At 37.5% G+C, this 23,045-nt stretch overlaps 1 protein-coding gene across 1 annotated transcript in view; it reads right to left on the reverse strand.

The window, feature by feature from the left end:
* Positions 1-2,009: 2,009 nt before the first annotated feature.
* Positions 2,010-23,045, reverse strand: part of LOC131151646 (uncharacterized) — a 47,988-nt gene continuing 26,952 nt past the window's right edge. Inside the window, exons 3-7 of the mRNA XM_058102926.1 lie at positions 21,653-21,854; positions 11,910-12,103; positions 5,306-5,459; positions 3,300-3,464; positions 2,010-2,717 (exon numbers count right to left, since the gene is read on the reverse strand). Coding sequence (XP_057958909.1) covers positions 2,256-2,717; positions 3,300-3,464; positions 5,306-5,459; positions 11,910-12,103; positions 21,653-21,854 — 1,177 coding nt within the window. The 3' untranslated portion in view covers positions 2,010-2,255. The remainder of the gene's footprint in view (positions 2,718-3,299; positions 3,465-5,305; positions 5,460-11,909; positions 12,104-21,652; positions 21,855-23,045) is intronic.

Consider the following 23,045-nt stretch of genomic DNA (forward strand, 5'->3'; position numbering starts at 1 on the left):
ATTTGAGAAAAATATATTTTAAAGTAAAAATTTTAAAATTAAATATTTCATGTGATTAACATTGAGTTTGTTGACAAGCCTACTATTGAGCTAGTTCACAAAACTAATATCGAGTTAGTTCACGACTTACCAATGAACTAAGTAAATGAATTAATAAACGAACTAGTTCGTGAGTCTAACAAACTGAGTATGAATCGACTCGAGCTTAGGTTGTTTAGTTGACGAGCTCAAAATTTGAGCTCAAACTTGGTTCGTTTAACTTAATAAACGAGTTCGAGCGAGCCATTATCAAATCGAGCACTGAGTAGCACATGAACGACTTATCTCATTTGCAGCCCTAGCTATCCATGTCTAAGTGTCTCTATCTTCTTTAAGGTTGCAACATAGCATTGTCTCACCATCACTTGGTAAACCCTAAGTTCCTTAATTCCATGTTAACTCGGAAACTTCACTATTAAATGGAATATTTGACATGATTAACGTTATTAAAGTTGTAATGACCTAAGATGTCATTATAGCCGAAGGGAGTTTTTACCACTATGAGATCCACTATGATGTTGGCTTTCTTGGAGCAACCACCAATGATATTGGTAGGGAGATAATATAGGACAAGAAGCAAGACTTTGGGAAGAGTCATGCTAAAGAATAATTAAGAAGAATTGGGTTAAGGGATTATTGGATTTAATTATTAGGAGCCTTCTCAAGAAACAAATACATGACTACTTATACATGGAGACAACTACTGCTACTTTATAGTTCAAATTGAGCATCCCAAAAGCTTCAACATTTAAATGCCTAACACACTCTTGCAACAACTCTATTTGTCTTTGATTATTATACTATCAAGGTTGGCGGATATCTTCTACATCCTTCTAATACTAATGAAGTAGTAAATGAGCATAAGGATTGAGTACCACATTTGGGCCAATATTTTAAGGGTTGTAGGAAAGGCTCTACACATTATCTTATTAACGGCCTCCATAGTCAACATCCTAAAGCCCTAAATGGACTCCATAGGCAACGTCCTAAAGCCCAAGGAATGGGTTCTTCACCTATCCCACGTATGAATATCATTTCTCTTTCGAAGGAATAGTCCCCTTCCTATGCAACCATTTAAGGTCTTTTGAGCTATCAAAGATACCCTTCCCTTTAGGTTACTTTCCTTTGGCATGAGATGCTTAAGACATAGCGCAAACCGTTCTCTACTAACGATGAGTTTCTTTAGGCCAACAACATTAGCATATTTTGAGATAAGAGTTTCATTTGATAGTTAAAATGAGGAGCATAACGTGGAATGGGAGGGCTTGTAGAAGTGTATAAATTGATTGACTAAATTTGCTTCAAGATAAGAGACAATTGAATGGTCATCTCCATTCTTGGTGCTCAATAAATCATTGTGTAAAAGTAACAAATCCACGCATAATAATAAACCACCTCAAAATGTTTTTGGAAGGCGGTATTCCTTCCCTCCAAACACTCCTGATCAAGTGTGGAATGCTTATGTTTCCTTATATTCCTATCTAAAACATTCAAAGAAGAGAAGGATAACGGCCCCAACTTCACTTTCTTTTAAGCCTCTAATTTCCTTCTATTGAAAACTCTTCCCTTTTGCCTCTTACCCATCCATTACGCATGCAGGTGACTGGGCATATGCCACAAACTAGTGAAATTCTGTAATTAGCACTTAAACAAATTAACATATTTTTCTGAACTACTGGTTTCCACCATTTTTATGAGCTGATAACCTTTTTTTACTAGTGTTGTTTAACAACGTCACGATGGCAAGTAGAATGTCAGAGTGACCCGAAGAATTGTTGTATCTATCGGCAAAGGCAATCAAACATCCACTATTTGACAATGGCCTCCTTAATCTGGATCAAGTCCTGAGACACAATGCTCAGCCACCGAGTCTTCAAATTGGAAAGATAAATGCACTCTGAGCTGCCTAAAGCTACAAATTAAGGATATAAATAAATTGAGCAAATACAAACTTACCTCTAGAGGAACAATTTTTCTCTCTTGAATAATATACCTTTCTCTGCCTCTTGGCTATATTAAATCAATAATCACATGAATTGTTGAGTACACCTTCCAAAGCTTGTATTCGTGAAAGTTTTTCTTGACATTGAACTTTGCATTCAAAAGAGAATTAATTCAAATCAGCTACAACTAAATCACAAACATCCATCCAGAATGTTAACCTTCATCCCCTGCACATGCCATCCCCATAGCTGATATGCGACAAACCCAAGCACTTAGCGGGCAGAATAATGGCGACCTTCCTGCAACGGTTCAACTGGAACAGCATATGGCGAATTCCAATCAGCATCAAAGATTTCTTGAAGCTGTGCAACAATAGCTGGGTTGTATGTCCCAAAACCTACACCAGCTGTTGTATAGAAATAATCCCATATAAGATTGCTAGTACCAATATGGGCTCGCACATCACTGACTGCATATTTTCCATGGTTGACCCTGGTATAACCAGGGAAAATGTTGCCAGTTCTTCTTCCCTTGTGAATGGCGGGTCCAGTTAAGTCAAACCCTGGTACCTTATAATATTTAATCTCGACTTTGCCAGAACACTTATTGTACTTCGATGAAGAACAGAGAACATTGGAGTAGAGAAGGGACTTCAGATACTGATCTGTGTTGTTGATAAAATGTGCCCAGTATGCTACTAGTATCTTAACCGTTGCATGCTTGGAGAAGATAACCTAGCATTCAGAAATTTTGTTAGTCTGGAGTTTGGACAGATTCAAAAGGATAAAGCAATTGAAAAGGATAAAGGAAAATGGGAAGTTGATTTACCAATTGAAAGGATAAAGCAATACGATCCTATTTTGCATAGAATTTGAAATGAGTTTGGTTTGTCATAAGTCAGAACAAACTTATTCCTTCACATGCGAGAAATCATTTAAAGAATAACAGGGAATAGTGTCATTTCAAACTTCTTTTACAATTTTTAATGCCATTTCCCTTTATGTTTCACTGTGACAGCACAGTTTTAAGTGATATTGGATGCCTTTGAGAGCTTTGGATATTATTATTTTTTTTAAAGTCGGATTTCATTTATTTTCTTCCATTTGGTTCCAAAAACTCCAGCTACAAAACAATTTGAGAGCACATGTAAGCTATGTGCTCAACAATTGTGTGGAACATGAATTATGTTACAACAAATGATCATATTTAGAGTAACCACATAGATAACCACAAAAAGAGAAGATGCAATGGATGTATATATGTCAGGTGTCCAATGTAGGCTGATACCTTCTGAAACTAATGAAAATCAAAGTTACCTCTGATACTGCAGAGGACATGGATGGCCAATAAACTGTTTTCTTCGTGTACTGGGATTGCCCAAGCCAGTCCATAGTACTAATTCTAACAGTGGCTCCACTTCCTACAGATTTAATTGTATCCACCCATGCCTGTTCATCAGACTGATACTTGCCAAACAACAGCTGCAAACCATAAACTACATAAGAGAAGCCAAAATCACAGCACATGTATTGAAAATCCTAGATACCACTTGTTAAGAATTTAAAGGACTTTTAGGCCTTGGATGAAAATTTAAGTTTGATTTTTTTTTTCCATCTAGAAATATGCTTCTGATATGTTAAAAATCCAGCATCCAAATTAACCATAACACATGCATTAAAAGCATGCAACAATAGGCGATCACGCAGAAAAGAAACAAACAACTCAATGATTTGGTTGAGAAAGTTTTTCATGCCAACTGGATTAAACTAAATTTTCACCTACCAGGTCTATTCAGAAGACATCTGAAAACAATTTGACAAATCATTGCAATCATTTTCAAAGTGAAACAAAACACTACTAGAAATATTGTAATCTCCTTAATAAGTATTAATAACACAGTGAGAAGCTGAGAATGACATTTTTTGGCCTCCTTTCTCTTATGATGATATGAGCTGTGGAATTACATGGCACTACGCAATTTCCAAGTAAGCAGAAACATACAAATTAGAAGTAGTTAGTTGGCTATGTTGTTAGTTAATAACACTAAGAGAAATTGGTGGGAGTCATAGGATATAAGTACAACTTTGTAAAGGCAATAAAGGAGAAAATGAACACAATTTTGAGGTTTTTCTTGGAGTAATTCTCTCATCAGATTTCTCTTAGAATCTCCTGCAAGCTTATCAACACACATTGATTCAATTCACCAGCAAGTTTATCAATATACAACAATGGTATTAGAGCTCGATCTTCACATAATGGCAGATGGTATATATTTCAAGATTTCAAGATATAATTCTTTAAATGAAACAGCAGTATGATAGAGCATTGAAGCAGAATGAAATATCTTCTGCAGAGCTTTGAGAACTAATCGCCGGTTTGAGCCACATAATGAGATAAAATCAAACCAAGCTTCAACCAGGTTCACTAGAGTGGCGTTTCCAAAGTAGGTGGGAAAGTTTTAGGGTAATGGATTTAAAAAATTAAAATCAATTTGGCTGCCATACATTTAGAGGGTAAAGCCTTGCAATCACACCAGATTTTTTATTAAGACCCATGCTACTAGGAATCTGTTGAAGTGGGAAGATCATGCAAAGGCAATTGGGACTAGGTTTGCAAAGTTGGCCAATGAAGACCCAATGGCCGACTTGAAGAATTTGAAAACAATGGATTATCTTCAAACTTGCTTGGATTAAAGAATTTGTAATAAAGACAGATGCGTCTGGTACAAGCATTGGAGCAGTTCTCATGCAACAAGGCCATCCAATTGTTTTTGCAAGTAAAGAATAATCTCCTAAGCAACAAACATCATTATGTATGAAGAAGAAACATTTGCAATTCTGCTTGCAGTCAAAAACATGGGGGACATCATCACATAGATCAAGTACATTAATAGTCAATTAGCTGATTTGTTTAAAAAATCTTCAAGGGGCTCTAAAGTGAGTTGTATTTGTATTAGCAAGGCACATATACATTTTTAGCTGGCGAGGAGTACTAGCGAATTAGTGCAGTGGGTATAATATTGTAATATCTCCTTCACTTTAGTATGCACACAAAAAAGTGAGGAGACAATGTGCAATTTCTGATTATTATTAGCACAGACAAGACACACATAAAGGATCATATCAAAGTTCAAAAAGAAAAAATGCCATCATAATTTTGTATCATCACACCTACAATATTCCAGAATAAACAAAGAACTGGTGCCATAACACCTTTAAAAACAAAATGGATATGGAGTTCTCATATGACCTTTTAGTTCATATAGTGAATGTATAGAATCAACCCACACCAACAGACAGTACCTTGGGAAATGAATGCTTACCTCTGGAGGAGCAAAAGAGAGATAACTGGCTAGAGGCTGCAAAGTTGAGCAGTTTTGTCCAGGAGTCTCAATCGGCATTTGAAACATAGCAGGGTCAGAGAGTTCTGGATAACCAGTGACATGGGGAATTTTCATGAAATGAGGAAGGGGTGACCTATCATCACATGAAGTTACACGAGGATGCATTATTAGAACACAGAAGAACATAAGAAAAAATTAGGAAATTTTTCTAGCAATAGGCATGAAGCAATGAAATAAACCATAAGAAGAAACTCATATGCACAAAATATGCTCACTGAATACTACAGGGAAAACTAAAGACAAAGTTTCCATCACTATTTAAATGTTTCTACAGTTAGTTTCCATCACAAAATATGCAGAGGCTGGGCCTTGGATCGATGGTAAGGTTGCTTCTTTCTGAACAGCTCGTCAGGGATTCTAGTCCAAGGAAACAGTCTCTCTGCATAAAAGCAGAGGGAATGCTGCATACACTGTGACGATCCTCCCCCTACCCTCGCAAAGTGAGGAGCCTTGTGGCCCAGAGACACCCTTTCACAGTTAGCTACATCTAAAATTGGACAAAGAAATTCCAGTAAAGAGCCAACTGTGATTAATCAAGAGGCTAACTCAATTGGGATGTGTTAAAAACATAAATACACAACTGAGCAGTGCCCAATCAAGATAATTGATCATCTCATTCAAACCACAACCAAGATGGCATAGAACCATCAAATTTAAATGCTGAGGCTAAGGACCTCCCACTGTTAACAAAAGTCAATCAAGATGGAGAAACTGAATAAGTATACAATCAAAGGCTGAAGGAACTGATGCAGCTAGCATTGTTTGTGGTTGGTTTGTCCAGGCATCACCTTGAGTGCAAAAGGAAAATGACATCCACCAAATCCATGTAGAAGGTTTCACCAAATTTATTGACGAGTTTATATTTCATGCTTCTTGAAGTAAAAGGCAGAAGGGTTTTTTTGTCTTGCTGAATCTAAATCCTAAAAAAGATATGGATCCCCTTTCTGTATCTTGTATTTCCCTCTGTTTTCTCACTCCCTCCCCCCCCCCCCCCCCTTTTTGGCCATAACTCTAAATTAACAGATGCATCATCATCTTTAAAGGAAGTAAAAACCAAAGTATGGTATTTTTCCATCTTAAATAAAAAATTTCTGGACTTCACACACACACACACACAAACACATAACGGTAGAAATTCATTATAGAAACACAATAAAAGTTGTCCCAACAACAATATATCTTTCAAGCGATTTATTGTATCCTAGTCTTTTGTCTTGGAAAGTCTTTGTAGTACAAAGTTAAATTTCACCAATTTATATACCTTGGACTGCCATTTTAATGTTACAGAAATGCACTACATCATTATTATTGAGGGACATTTCGATGCAATGCTGGGAATTCAGATTATATTGTTAGAAATCCCTTGAAAGCTGCCTCCATACACCAATTATCAAGGCAGAACCTAACTCTTCACCCTTCTCCAATCTCAAAAAAGATATTGTTGAAAAAATCAGAAGTCCCTTTGGAGATCTAAAATCGTTTTTCATAATTAAGACTTCCCAGACAGCTATACTCCCATGTATAACTTATACCCAACAACTCTTCTCCACAAACTATCCCTGTTTGCTGAAGACCTCAATAATTATTTCCCACAAAGCTCTATTAATGCTGTTGAATAATTGGGTAAAAAATGGAAGACCTAACCTAAAAGATAGGTCTCACTCTCTATTTATAATATATGTCAAGTACAATACCAATGACTATAATACCCTTACTAACTCACATTTACTAACATAACTCTTAACACATACTGATAATGCTAGAAGACTAAATAACCATTAACACTCCCCCTCGAGCTAGAGCATATATATATATATATCATATGCTTCGAGATTATTACAAATGAATTTCACACAAGCCCCTCTCAAGGCTTTAGTGGAGATTTCACATGAGTGGTTCTATACAAGTTTGTCCCAAATAAAGCGACAATCAACTTCAATGTGCTTTGTCTGCTCATGGAAGATTGGGTTGGAGGCAATATGAATAGTAGCTCGATTATCACACATCAACTCCATAGGTTGAGAGTGTGGAAATCTAGTTCTTCCAACATGTTCTTCAACCAAACCAGTTCACATGTAGTGTGCTCCATAGCCCTATACCCTAACTCAACACTAGGCCTAGCCACCACAATTTGTTTCATACTTTTCCAAGACACCAAATTATACCACCAACAAAGATAAAATACCTGGTTGTGGATCTTTGGTCAGAAGGCGACCAAGCCCAATCTGCATCCCAGTGACTTCTTCTCGGGGAATAGAGAAACTGACTCACAGCACTTGTAGCAAAGGATATATTTGATCGAATGACTATGAGATAATTCAATTGTCCAATAAGTCTCTAGTACTGTCCTGAGTTAGACAACAGATCACCTATATTTGGTATTAACTTACTATTGGGATTCATGGGTGTATCAATAGATTTGGATCCAAATAGCCCAATCTCATCTAAAAGATCAAAAACATACTTCCTTTGTGCAAGACGGTTCTTGTATGAGATCTTGATACTTCTATACCCAAGAAGTACTTCAATGGTCTCAAGTCCTTGGTCTAAAGCTTACTCTGTAGGAAAAGCTTTAGGTTTTGGAAGCCTTAAACATCATCACTAGCAATCACAATGTCATCCATATACACAGTAACACAATAAGAAAAATCCCATCCAATGGAGTATGATGATAAAATACAAAGTGATCTACTGCACACTGTCGGGGGCCAAGCTCAAGTAGTACAACACTTAAACGGTCAAACCATGCTATAGGAGTTAGTTTTAATCAATATAATGATTTCTTAAGCCAACACACCAAGCCTGACTCCTCTTGAACAACAAACCCAAGTGGTTGCTTCATATAGACCTCCCCCTGGAGATCACCATGTAGGAAAGCATTCTTTAATCTAATAGTTGTAGAGGTCAATGACAAGTAGCGACTAAAGAAATGAACAAATGCACTAAGGCAATTTAAGCAACTGGAGAGAATGTGTTTGAATAATCCAAACCATACACCTGAGTATATCCCTTAGCAACAAGGCAGGCCTTCAAGCAAATCACAGAACCATCAGGATTGACTTTCACATTGTACACCCAACAACAATCAACCACAAATTCACATGGAGGAAGAGATCCCAAATCCCAAGTATCTTTATTATGTAGGGCACACATCTCTTCAACCATTCTAGTCCTCCACCCAAAATGAGATAGGGCTTCAAAAATACATTTTGGACGAGCAACAGAAGACAAAGTACTAACAAAACAGTAAGATGAGGATGGCAAGAAATCATAACAAAGTTAGAGTTTGGATGTTGGGTACAAGTGCTTTTACCTTTTTGAATAGCTATAGGAGGGTCAACATCATGAAATTAAGATCATCTAACGAATGAACTAGGGATGCAACAGTAGAAGCTGAAGGAGGCTCTCCTCCTTTGAGTCACCATGTGTATACTTGCAAATTGGGATGATCCAAGTGACAAGGACTCAAACTAGACAAAGATGTACGAGGATTGGGCATAGATAATAGGTTGGCATTTGAAAGGCAAGGCAGAGGAAGGGGCTCATCAAGGTCAACAGAACTCAAGGAACCAAAGTAGTATGGTGCTAACTCAAAAAAGGTGACATGAACTAAGACAAGGAATCAATGTAAAGTAGGGCCATAACATTGATATCCTTTTCAAGTATAGGAATAGACCAAAAAAATACATTTGATAGCACGAGGATCCAACTTATCTGTTCCTAGAGTTAACTGATGGACAAAGGACTCACAACTGAATGTACAAGGAGGAAAGGAGAACAAAGGAACCTTAGGTAAGATAATTGAATATGGGATTATATCACCAAGGATAGAGGATGGCATTTTATTGATGAAGGAGCAAGCTATGAGCACAACATCACTCCAAAAAAGATTTTGGGGACATTCATTTGATACAATAGGGTACGAGTGACTTCAAGAATGTATGTTTTTATGCTTTGCAACTCCATTTTGTTGTGGAGTGTGGGCACAAAAGAACTAATGGATCATACTAGAATTATTCATATAGGTAGTAAATAGGTACTGAAGTACTCCTTAGCATTATCACTACAAAGTACCTTGACTAGCATATTATTGAGTCTTTATTTGAGAACAGAAGGCACAAAGATACTAAACAACTCATAACGGCCTTTGATTTAATACAACAAATTCATCCTAGAGTAGTTATCAACAAATGTAACAAAGTACCAAAACCCCAACTTCAACATGACACGACCAAGATCCTAGATATTAGAATGGACTGGCATGAAAAACTAACCACCCATTTGTTGACCTAGGAAGCAAAAGCAACATGATGGTATTTTCCTAATTGACAAGACTCACGCTCAAGATTAGACACAGAACCCAATCTAGGAACTAGTGATTTCAACTTGTCCAAGGAAATGACCAAGGTGACAATGGATTTGAAGTGGTATAGTGGTGGCTGTGCAGGCAATGAGAGGATAAAGCAACTCAAAATAGTAAAGCCCACAAACCTCACATCTTGTGCCAATTGTTTTCCTCGTCTTTAGATCCTGAATAAACATAGAATCAAGAAAGAAGGTGACAAAACAATTTAGTCTTTATAAGCTTACTAGCTGACATGAGATTAAAAAGGGGGTTAGGAATGTATAAAACAAAATAAAGAGAGATTGAAAAAATGGGATTTACTATTCCTTCCCCCTTAACTGCAGTAGTGGACCCCTCAGCAATGGTAACTTGAGGTAGATTTTTAGGATACTAGAGAGCAGAAAAGAAGTTGGTTGCACCTGTTATATAGTCAGTGACAACAAAATCAATGACCCAAGGACTAGTGGGAACGATACCAGATGATATATAGATTGTAGGATTACCTTTCTAGGCAAAAGATGCAATGTGATAAAACGCTTGTTGAGACGATTGATACTGTAGAAACCTTGAATATCCTCTTATGATATGGTCATCGATGTATGTGGTTCACTCAAACAAGTGACTAACAAGGGAACCATACTTATGGGATTTGCAAACTCCATCCCAGCACTCACAAACTTAGATCAATGATAACAAGATTAATTGCTGGAATAATCAGAACGACCACGAACAAGGTGACCCACCATGAACGAGTCACAAATAAGTCAGTACAAGGCGAACAGCACACAACACTAGAACAATTGGAGCAACCACAAACAAGGTGAACCACTGAAACTACCATGGACAAGTCACCAACAAATTTATATAACACTGCCACAGCCTCATTAAAGAAGCTAATGAACACTGCCACTGCCCAAGAAACTCATTAATGGCCTTTACTAACACCAAACAAGAACTAATGGATTACCATAAGTGCATAGTCGAAGACTCAAAAAAGAAAGAATCTTTCAGCAAAACACATGCACAACAGCTTGATATTATGGTCTATGGAAGGAATTAGAACATTGAATCAAAAACACAACAGATATCACTGTTTCAGATCCAATAAACTCAATAACCGTTGACAAACAACTTCAGGAGGCATCAAACAACCATTCCTCAGGTTGGTGCCACACATAAGCAATTAAAAAAGGTGAGACCTTTGGACAACAAACATCAAGAAAAACTTTATTAATATGTTTATAAAGGGATTCAAGCACTGCTGGATGAATTCAGGCCAAAAACATGCCTGAAAGTGGCTTCAACAGCCAGCGCATGGGGTCGGCCCTAGCAGCCTCAACCAGCGCATGAGGATGCATGGGGCACTGTCTGGAGATAGGATTTCAGTGGCAGGCAGATCGGCAGTGTCTCTGGGTGACTATGGTTCCGTTTTTGTAAAACCTATAATAGATTTTGTGTTCCTGAACTGACAGTGTCGCCCAGGAAATTTCCAGCGACTCATTTGACTTCCAGCAGCTGCTGGCTGTTGTCTAGGGCTATAGTGTTTCTAGAAATTCTTCTATAATGGTAGACATGCAGCGGATTTAGGGTTTTAGGCTTTGGTTTTGATGGTGGCTTTAACAATTAGGGTTTAGGTCTCAGAATCATGCTTTGATACCATGTTTAATAATTGGGTAAAAAGACCTAACCTAAATGATAGGTCTCTCCCTCTACTTATAATATATATATCAAGTACAATATGAATGACCATAATATTCTTACTAACTCACACTTACTAACATAACTTTAACACATACTAATAATGCTAAATGACCAAATAACCATTAACAAATGCTATCAAAGTTGATAACAGAGTTGGGTCTAGTGCTGACTAATCTTAAAAATCCAAGTACCTCCTTGGCCACACCAATCCCTCTTACACAGCAACAATAAAAATATTCAATACTAAAGAGTGAAAAATCTCAAATGAGGAAGAATACTCTACAGAAATCAAATTTCAAAGTAATCATACGATTCATATTAGAGCTTATAGGCAAAGTGGCAAAGCAAAAGGTAATTAGCTGCAATAAATTATTTCCAGACATATAAAATATTAAACTTACAGTTCCATAGCATTATTTACAATAATTATATGACTATTGAAACAATCTCGCTGCCAGCATTTGCTGTTTGACAAACCTGCATCTTTCCTTCAAATGGACGAAATGTGACCAGCAAGGAACTTTTCTACTGATTTGCCACTGCTGATCCCATACTGCTCTTGTGTAAGCTGTAACATTTAGAGATGCAAGTTTCCATAGGTTGTCGTAGTAGACCGCAACTGCTTTTGCTACTATTGGGCAATCAACAAGATAAATTCCAACTTCTTTCACCTAACAGTCAAAAAAACTGGGACATTCTTTACTACTTGGTTCAACAAACAAAAATACGACAAGACAAGACGTAGAAAATAATAAATTTAATTAAATAATAATAAAAAAGGATAAAGAAAAAAAGAAGGATTTTGTACGATAGCTTCTATGCATGAATTGCTGGCAATATATTTAAATAACTGAGAATAGAGCCAAACTACTGGTATTGCCATCAATGACCAGGTGCACCTAAGGAATTTCAAGCTCGCCTAAAAGAGTATATGAGGACAAAAAAAGAGTTCATTCTCTTGAGGAATGGAAGTAAGAGCCATTTTCACATTCTAAGTTCAGTAAAGTGGCAGCAAGATTAGAGTTTAAACTAGGGTTTTGCACAATGAAAATTATTCTCACTCATCATTTCATGTCTTGGTTGTAGGAGAGTGAATTCAAAATACACAAGCAGAGCAAGAGAAGGCGAGTAAAGCTAAGAATATTATTTTCAACACCAACCCCCAAGCGAAAAAGGGCAAGGAATAAGTATGATATTGTCCTGAAGAAGCAAGAACCGAACCATGCAGAGGGACTTGATGAAGATATCAGCTAGCTGGTCTTTGGTAGAGATAAACTGAACATCCAAAAGATTTTTTTCTATTAGGTCACGAACAAAAAAAGTCAAGTTTGACATTTTTGGTATGGGTCTTCAAGATGGGTTAGCCAATAAATAGGTAGCAATCATGTTATCACGTCATAACACCAGGGGAAAGGAAAGGGCAAGCCCAAGTCCACGCAATGAAGAGAATAATCGAATGAGCTCCATAGTGGTATTGGTCAAGGCTCAATACTCAGGTTTGGGGGCGAGTCTACCAGGGACCTGAAACAACTCCAAGAGTCACTGGAAAACAGAGCTGTTGCCAAAAATATTCCTGGACGTCACTGCTGTTTCAGAATACCAAGAATCTATTCAAATTTTGCAAAACCAACCCCATACACAGCCACGGGACCTGCTGATCTATAAATCTGTGATATTTCATCACGAGAGGAGCCCCTATGCACCAGCCAAAAGCCAGCAGCTCTGATCCCACACACTGGCGTGAGAGATTGTTGAGCACTGTTTTTGCTCTGATTTTTTCCCTGGTGCCTTAAATACTTCCATTCTCCATAGTAACAAGTTGTTAGTCATGTCTTTTGTTCACAACAGATCCAACCTTGTTTGGTCATTCACTTGTGTGACTTTGTTAATGGTTGTTTGGTACTATTAGGGTCGCATGTTAGTTTCTCAAGGCTGTGACGGTGTTATACTAGTTTGTTTGACTCCTTCATGGTCTTTTCAATTTTTCACCTGGTTCATGGTTGTTTCTTGATCCTATTCATTGTTGGTATCATTTGTGAGTGTTGGGAATGGAGTCCATAAATCCCAAAAATATGCTTCCCTCATCAATCACTTCTTCAACCATTGCAAAGAGCGTACTATAACTGTCTCAAAGGAGGAGTATTCAAGGTTGTTATAGGGTCAGGCATCTCAATAAGCATCTCATCACATTGCATCTTTTGCTCAAAAAGGCATGTCATCTGGTGTCTCTCCCGCTAGTCCTTAGTTACCAATTCTGCTGCCACTAACCATATGACAGGCGTAACCAACTTCTTTTCTACCTTCCAGTATTCTAAAAATCTACCTTGAGTTATCCTTGTTAATGGGTCCACTACTGCAATTAAGGAGATAGAAGCAGTAGATGCTACTCAATCTCTCTTTCTTTTGTTTTATAGATTACTAAATTCCCCTTTAATAAAATGCCTATTAGTAAGATTTTGAAGTTGCTGCAACTGATCTGTAAGCTATTACATTCTATCGAGATATTATTTGTTACTTAGGATATAAACAAGAGGAAGACAAGACGTGAGGCTGGTGGACTTTACTACTTTGAGTCATTCACTCCTCCTATTACCTGCAGTGTTGCCGATAGACCGCTTCAAATCCACTGTTGCCTTGGTCATCCTTCATGGATAAGTTAGACAGCCAGTTCCTACTTTGAGTTTGGTGTCTAAAGCTTTAGTGTGTGTCTTGTCAATTGGGAAGGCAAGATCATGTTCCCTTTACTTCCCAAGTCAATAGACAGGCAGTCAGACCTTTCATGTTAGTTCATTCCAATGTTTGGCATCCTAGTAATGTAATGTCAAAGTTGGGGTTCCAATATTTGTTACATTGTGAGTAACTACTCTAGGATACTTGGTTGTATTTAATGAAATGCTAAGGAGTAATTCAGTACACAATTCACTACCTGTATGACTAACTCTAGTATGATCAATGAGTTATCTCGTGTCCACACTCCCGAACAAAATGGAGTAACAAAACAGAAAAATGGACATTCTCAAAATTACTCGTACCCTATTGTATCAAATGTAAGTCCCCAAAGTTTTTTGGAGTGATGTCATGCTCATTGTTTGCTCTCTCATCAATAAAATGCCATCCTCTATCCTTGATGGTTTTTTTTTTTCAAATTAATAAAGGAAATTTATTGAGAGGGCATCAAGGGGATGTCATCCTGGGGTACAAAAAGTCAACCACCCTAAAGGGTGTCACAAAAATTAAGAATTACATTCTAATCATTCACAACAAACCCCCCTACTCCAGCTCGTAACCGCAATAAACCACTGCTCTTTGCTGATCTGGAGTGTTAAGGTTCAGTTTTTAAACAATATTGTTCCTCTCTTTCCAGATGAACCATAAAATTGCGAGAGGAAGAGAGACAAAGCCCTTCTCTTCTCCTTTGTTACCTGAATCCCTCTCCAGGCCCAGAGCTCTCTTCCCACAGAGTTGACAATAACCCACCGCTGTCTGATCAAAGTCAAAGCCATATTCCAAAGATTCCTAGCCCATGGGCAATTAAGAAGGATGTGCTCAACTAATTCTGCATCAGCCATGCAAGTTGGATTCCCCATCGTTGGTGGTAAAATATCATAAAATATCTAGGAATGGATAAGTTGGATCCTTGTGCTATCAAATGCATTTTTATAGGCTACTGTTGTACTCAAAAGGGATAACTATGTTAAAGGTCCCACTTTATATTGATTCATATCATCTTCTTTGAGTCTAGACCATACTACTCTCAATTCTTAAGTCCTACTGACCTTGAGTAGTCCCTTTAGTCAAACCTTCTAGATCCTAAACTATTACCCCCACCCAGTCCTCTTGCATCTTCATCCAAGTCCTCGTTGCTTGGAATTTGGATCATCCTAATTTGCAAGTGTACACACAACAACAACTCAAGGAAAGAAAGCCAACTACAGCTTCAACTTCTATGCCTCTAGTTCTCATGCCATCCTATTTCTCAAGACCCTAATCTTCTTATTGTTGTTTGGAAAGGTAAAACCACTTGCTCCTAACATCTAATCTCTAATTTTGTTTGCTTCGATTTCTTGTCACCCTTGAATTATTTTTTGTTAGTACTTTGTCATTTGTTACTCTTCCTAAATATATTTATGAGGCCCTATCCCACTTGGATGGAGGACTGCAATGATTGAAGAGATGTGCGTGTCACAAGGTAATGCTGCTTAAGAACTAGTAACTATTCCTCGCAATAAGTTTATGATTGATTGTATACAAGGAAAGTCAATCCAGATGGTTTGATGGCTTGTTTGAAGGCCCACATTGTTGATAAGGGATTTACTCAAGTTACAACTTGGATTCTAATAAATTCTCCTTGGTCACCAAAGTTGCCTCATTTGTTCATCTGCTTAGCCACCACATCATTATCCCCTACATCAATTAGATGTGAAGAATGTCTTCCTACATAGTGATCTTCAAGAGGAGGCCTATATGGAGTAACTGCATAGCTCTGTTACCCCAAGGGACTTATATATTTAGCCAATTTCTTGATCTCCAAGAGAAAGTCCTTTGGATGCAATCATATCTTGAGATACCTCAAAGATGCACCTAAGAGGTTTCTTATGTTAGGATTGGGATCACACTTATGTTTAGGGGTATAAAGATGCAATTTGGGCTAGGTCACCTTCCGATAGAAGATCATCAAGTATTGTGTTTTTTTGTGGATGGCAACGTGATATTCTAGAAAATAAGAAACAAATTGTGGTGGCCTGTCAAGTGCTAAGTCAATGTATCAACCCATGACCACACTATATGTGAGCTAATTTAGCTAAAGAACATGTTAGATGAACTTGGTTTTCCACATTCAACCTATGGACCCAGTTTTTTCTCTTTCCAAAACCAACAAAGGAAACTACCAAAAAATCCTCCCATCTCTAGACAGACTCAACTCTCTTCCATTAAACCAAATAACTTATTCCACACTTAGTAGGAAAATCACAATGCAAAAATAAATGAGATGTTGTTTTCTTAGCTGTTATGAGAAAGAACGTAGAGATATGGAGAAAATGCTTTCATATAGGTCTCCTATCCTATATAACAATTTATTGTTATTGACTCTACTAAACACAGCCAAACAAGACAAAAGCCTTAAATTTTTTCTTTTTTTGGGGGGGGCGCGCTCTTTAGTATTTACAAATAGGAAAAGAAAAATTTGAGTCAAGAAATCACAAACGGATTTACATGAATACACCCCCAAATGATCCAAGGACCAAGAATAACTACCCACACCCAAAGAGATATGGCAGTTATTCAACAAAATCAACAAAGAAGAGAGCACATCCATCTCCCTATCACTAAGAAATCTTCGAAAATTCCAAAAAGGCAAAGGATGACCAAAATCAACAACAAAAGAAGAAATAACGCTATTTTGCCCTAAGCTAAAATGAAAAAATGAGGAAAAGAGGAAGGCAAAACAACATTCCCCAGCCAATGGTCTATACAAAAACAAATAGAAGAACCCGTTCCCAACACATACTTAGCATGGTGAATGAAGAGAGGATAAGTTTGAGAGATAGATCTCCAGGGGCTTTCTAAAGAACATCTAGACCCCAAATTGGTATCTCACTTGTCCTCATTCAGCCTAAACTCCATTGCAAAGGGAAGAATCCTCTTAGGGGAACTGTCAAATCCATTTAACCAAAAGAGTAATGTTTTTAGACACCAAATTTCCAAGACACAGCTACCCTCCAATTTTGACATATGCACAACATCCCAACTCACCAAATGTTCCCTATAACCCCCACCCCTGAAGCACAGAAAATCTCTCCGGATTTTCTCAATCTTACTAGCAATCTCACAGGAATCTTAAATATGTGATAATAATACAATGGGATACCAACAAGACAAGCCTGAATAAGGGTAATTCTGCCCCCAAGAGAAAAAAAGAACCTCAGTCCGACCATATAAACACTTGCACACCCTTTTTACAACTAGATCACAAGAGTTCATAGACCTAGGATTTCCCCCAATGGGACCCCTTGGTAGGACAAAGGTCAATCCAACATATTGCATCCTAAGAAAAGAGACAACTTTCCAGCTTGCTCAGCAGACAAATTAATAGCAGCAAGACCACTCTTCCATATGTTAATCTCAAGCCAAGAAATGCTCCTAATAATATGGAGAAGACCCAAAATATTCATGAAAGGGCTATGGTCATCTAAAAAGAAAATGGCAACATCAGCAAATTGAAGATAAGAAACCACCACCCCCTCCCTCCACCATTTCCACACCTTTTATCAAACCGTTGTCCACCACCTTATCAACCAACCTACTCAAAACATCAGCCACTAAAACAAACAAAAAAAGGAGAGAGTGGGTCACCTTATCTAATACCCCTTGAGGCACTAAACCAAGATTTAGTTTCACCAATCACTATAACTGAGAAGAACACATTGGACATGCAACCCCATGTACAACAACACCATCTCCCTCCAAACTCCTTCCTCACAAATATCTTATATAAGAAATTTCAACTCTATCACAGGCTTTCTCAAAACCCAATTTTAAAATGAACCCCTTCTTTCTCCTCCTAATATTCTCTACAAACATCACTAGCAATCAAAATGGCATCCACTATCTGCCTAGCCCTCACAAACGCACTTTAAGCCTTAGACATGGTCTCATCAAGCACTACACTCAACCCTATTAGCTAGTAACTTAGTGGTACCCCTTAATCACTTCCCAGCAATCTTGAAAAAGGCCAAATTAAAACCATTTGGTGCAAAGGCTTGTCTCTTTGCATCCAAAACACTGTACTCCTCACTTCCTCCTCAAAAGGTCTCTCCAACCAAGAAATATGATCTCTAGAAAATGGGATCCCACTCTAACCCCTTAATCATGGGTCTACAAGCATCCTCCTTAGTACACAAGTTAGACAGAAATCACTTATCACAGCGGCTATCCAACTAGGATCTAAAATAATCTCCCCCACGCCCACCCCCACCCCTACCCCCAAAACATCCAATTCCTCAGCCAAATTCTTCCTCAAGTCCTATTTGCTAGCCTATAGAAAAAACTGGAGTTGCAATCATCATTTTCAACACATTTAAAGTTTTAAACTCAATCTTCTGTCTCCAACTTCTCACTTCCTTGAAAATCAAATCTTCCAACTCATTTTACAACGAGACCCTTTCACCTCCTCACTCTTCGAGAGACTAACATCTTCTTCCTTTCTATCTAAAAATTCCAAGTCACCTAAAATACTGGCCTTTCTAATCCTTATATCCCCAAACACCTCCCTATTCCACTCTTTCAACTTCTCTTTCAACCACTTATGCTTCCTCATAAACTTGAACCCTTCTCAACACCTCTCCACGTCCTCTTTCCAAGAACACCTAACTAGAAACTGAAAGGAATCATGACCCAGCCAAATATTTTCAAGCACCCATAACAACTAAACAAGATTGCCTGTTCCCTTTCATTTAAATGCTTATGGAAAAAAAGACAAAAGCACAAAGAAGCCATGTTCCCTTTAGATATCAAGAAATGAGAAATACAAGCAATATGACAATTCAAAAGGTAAAAAGGGCAAGGATGTACAATATAGAATGGAACACCCAATGCAACTGCACCTCATTACCAATTCAAAACCTCACCTAAGGAAGAAAAAAATGAGACATCTAAGAGATACATTTCCATGACTCGCACAAGTGGCATCAACACATACTCCCAACTTTTTTGTTGGACACTTGGGGCCTCTATTTAGTTATTTGCAATGGATCGCCTTGTGCCACAGGCTCTAAAGGAAAGCACCATAATAATGTACCCTCTAAGGCTGCTCTTCGATTACACCATTTGGTTAAAAGATCCAAAACAAGTTTCCATATTGTCGTTTTTTGAAAATGAAAATAAGGGATTGCATCGTTCATTTTTTATACTCAAGTGTTTGGTTAGCTATTTCAAAATTGTTTCCAAAAATGAAAACAATGAAATTGTGATTGATTAAGGTTGATCCAAATGGCACATTCATAAAAAAATAATAATAGAAATGATTATTATTGTTATTGTTATTACTATTATACTTATTAAAAAGCAAGTTACCCATACTCTGTGTTCCATTGTATCTAGAAAATTGTATTTGAAAACACAAGAAACGACTTTAAATTGTTCCCTAAAAACCTATATCTTTTAGGGGTGTTTTTTGGATACATTTTCAAAAACTATTTTTTGAAAACATTTAACCAAAAGCGAAGTTTGTGTATTCTTTGTATCCTGTATTTTTGGATACAGAAAACTGTATCCAAAACCTTAATCAAGCATACCCTAGTTTTCCCAAACCCAAACCATCCAACACTTCAAAAGAATCAGAAAATTAGGAAAACACAACACACTATCAGATAAAAATAAAATAGCATTTTCACCCACTTCCTTAATACCCTCTAAATAAAGACTTAAGCTCATGATTAACCATAACTGCAAAAACATCTAAGGAAAGACATGCGCAAATTCACACTCTCCATTTACACCCAAAAATCTAGTCTCCAACACCTTATTAACAAATCTAAAGCACACCCAATCATAAGCCTTCTCAAAATCAAGCGCAGGAGCTACTGTTCTTCTATGAGTTCTCTTGACATCACACACAACTTACTTAGTGCTAATAATGTCGCATCTAAATTCTAACAACCCCAATACCACACTCTGAGAATAGGCAACTGCATCACCCAAGATTGTACTCAATCTATTAATCACCCAAGACTTTACTCAATCTATTAGCCAACATCTTTACTGGAATCTAATAAACACTCAGCAACCAAACTCATTGGTCTGAAAACACAAGCTTTGATAATTCTCTTAATGATACTGTTATACTAATGCTTATATCTAAGAGAGAGATGTTTGCTTCGTTCTTGCAGGTGTGTAATAGAGAAGGAAAATTTTGGCTTTCATTAACCGAAGAAATTTGAGTTAGATAAGGAATAAGACCTTCCCTCTTTTCACCCATATTTGGTGAATGAACATATAAGAAAAAACTCGTTAACAACCTTGTAAATCATGTAGAGCAGTAATATTGAAGCCATCAATATTAACCACGATAAAACAGACAAGTTTTGATACAGTTACTCTTCATATGATTAATATGTATGCTAAAACTTCAAAGAATTAGATGTGCGCTCCATTCTCGCATGGGCATATTAGAGAAGGAAAATTTGGTATATTAGAGGAGGCAAATTTTAGTTTTACTTGGAGAAAAAACAAAAGATGTTCCCCCACCACCACTAACGTAGGGCTGCAAACAAACCAAGCCGCTCATAAGCGGCTTGGGAGCTCAGCTCAGTAAGAGCTCGTTCAGGCTCATTTATTATCTAAATGAGTGATTTCCAAGCCCAATTTTCAGGCTCATTTACTAAACAAGCCGATCCTGAACACAGATGGGCTTGACTCATTTCAGCTGATGAACACCTCAATTACAGGCTTGGTAATGGGCTTGATTTCAGTTTCGGTACTTAAAAAAATGTTTTATTTATTTAAGTTATTAATTTAATTATTGCTTCATTCAGAAATCAACAAAACAGTAAGCTGGCAGTGTCGGTTAATTAACACATGTGGGGAAGGGAGCTTATATAGAAAGAGGGGAGACCTAGGAAGACTTCCATCTTCCAATGTGGGAATGGGAATTGGGAGTTAAAGTGGGGGAGAGAGCTACATGCTTGGGAGAACTTTGTCCCACATCGAAATTGCAACAAAAGGGTGAGCTCTTATATTGTTTATAAAAGCCAGGCCCCATGCAGAACTTTGTCCCACATCGAACTTCCAACAAAAGTGTGAGCCCTTATGTTGCTTATTTTTCATGCCCCATGCAGATGTACATGCCTGTCTTGGCATCTTGACCCACCTTGGGTCTGCTTCTTTGCAGGCCTATCTGTTTGACCTCTTTTAAGCCCTTAAGCCCTGATAACGAGTTTGAGACCATTTTTAAAAAAGTTAATTTTTATTAAAAGCTAGCAACTGGTTTGGGTTTAGTTCAGTAAGTTCTCGGTTTAGCCAAAAACAGAGCAGAGCCCAAGTTGAGCCCAAGCCAATAATTTCTTAGCTGAGCTCAAGCCCAACATTTTTTAGCCTAAGCCTACTTCTTCCTTTGAGCAGAGCTTGAACATGCTGAAGCTCGGCTCGGCTCATTTGCAGCCCTACCTCAATATGCCAATTGTCGTTAGATGAGCATCACACAACATAATGCTTTAAAATACCTGTGTGAGAGATTTCCAGTCGTTGTTTGCAGATCCAATGTAAACGTGTCGAAAATCTGATAACCAAATCTTTGCATGGACTATACCAGATCCCCACCATTTACTAAGCAATAAAGTTACACTTTTCACATTAGTCCTTCTAGAAGCAATTTCAGACGGCTCTTTGGCATAATCAGGATATACTCCAGAGTGCTGCAATAACCTACATCATATTTAAGTTAACAAGCAATAACAAATAATTAGTTATGTACACTAGAAAATTGTAACATTTTTCATGGCTAACCAATATTTCTTTTTTATAGATAACAAAAAATTGAATCAAAGCAAGAACAGGAAGATTATAGAGTAGGAAGGATAAGGCATCCTCCCAAAAAACAAATAAAATAACAGGAACAAAAAAAATAAAAAAAGAGTTAAATCAATGATGCATTCCGATCCCTGTGGATATTGGACAGTGAGAGACCCTCAAAAACCCCAAAAGAATGAGCTCAAAGGAAGCAAAAAGAGTAACTTTCTCCAAGATCAAGTTTAAAGAAGTCTTCTTGTCTTCAAAAATTCCACCATTCCTTTTAGGCCAAAGTCGATGTAGCAAAAAGTGCACAATTCCAAAAGTTCTACTTCTTCTATCCTCTCCGAAACCCCCGAAGTTCACCACTATAAACTCATGAATAGCCTGCATAGCCATCCAAAACTCACCAAAGCAGAACAGTTTGTTCCACAAAAACCTTGCCACCCTACAATGCAGAATTAAATGACAATTAGTTTCACTCTCCTCACAATACACCATGCAAACACCTGGCTGAGAACCTTATGAGGCCTCCTAGCCTCAAGCAAGTCATTCGTATGAATCATGTTGAGAACCAAAGTCCAAATGAAAGCTAAAAGCTTAAAAAGGGACTCTTGAATATTTGGGTAAAAGACCTTACATCAATGATAGGTCTCTACCTCTATTTATAATATATGTCAAGTACAACTCCAATGACCAAAGCAGAACAGCTTGTTCCACAAAAACCTTGCCACCCTACAATGCAGAAATAAATGACAATTAGTCTCATTCTCCTCACAATACACCACGCAAACATCTGGCCGAGAACCTTATGAGGCTTCCTAGCCTCAAGCAAGTCATTCGTATGAATCATGTTGAGAACCAAAGTCGAAATGAAAGCAAAAAGCTTAAAAAGGGACTGTTGAATAATTGGGTAAAATGGAAGACCTTACATCAACGATAGGTCTCTCCTTATATTTATAATATATGTCACTTACGATTCCAATGACCATAATACCCTTCCTAACTCACATTTACTAACATAACTCTAACACATAATAATAATGCTAAATGACTAAATAACCATTAACACTCCCCCTCAAGCTGGAGCATATATATCATATGTTC

This window comes from Malania oleifera, chromosome 3, assembly GCF_029873635.1.
Source record: "Malania oleifera isolate guangnan ecotype guangnan chromosome 3, ASM2987363v1, whole genome shotgun sequence".
Taxonomy (NCBI): domain Eukaryota; kingdom Viridiplantae; phylum Streptophyta; class Magnoliopsida; order Santalales; family Ximeniaceae; genus Malania; species Malania oleifera.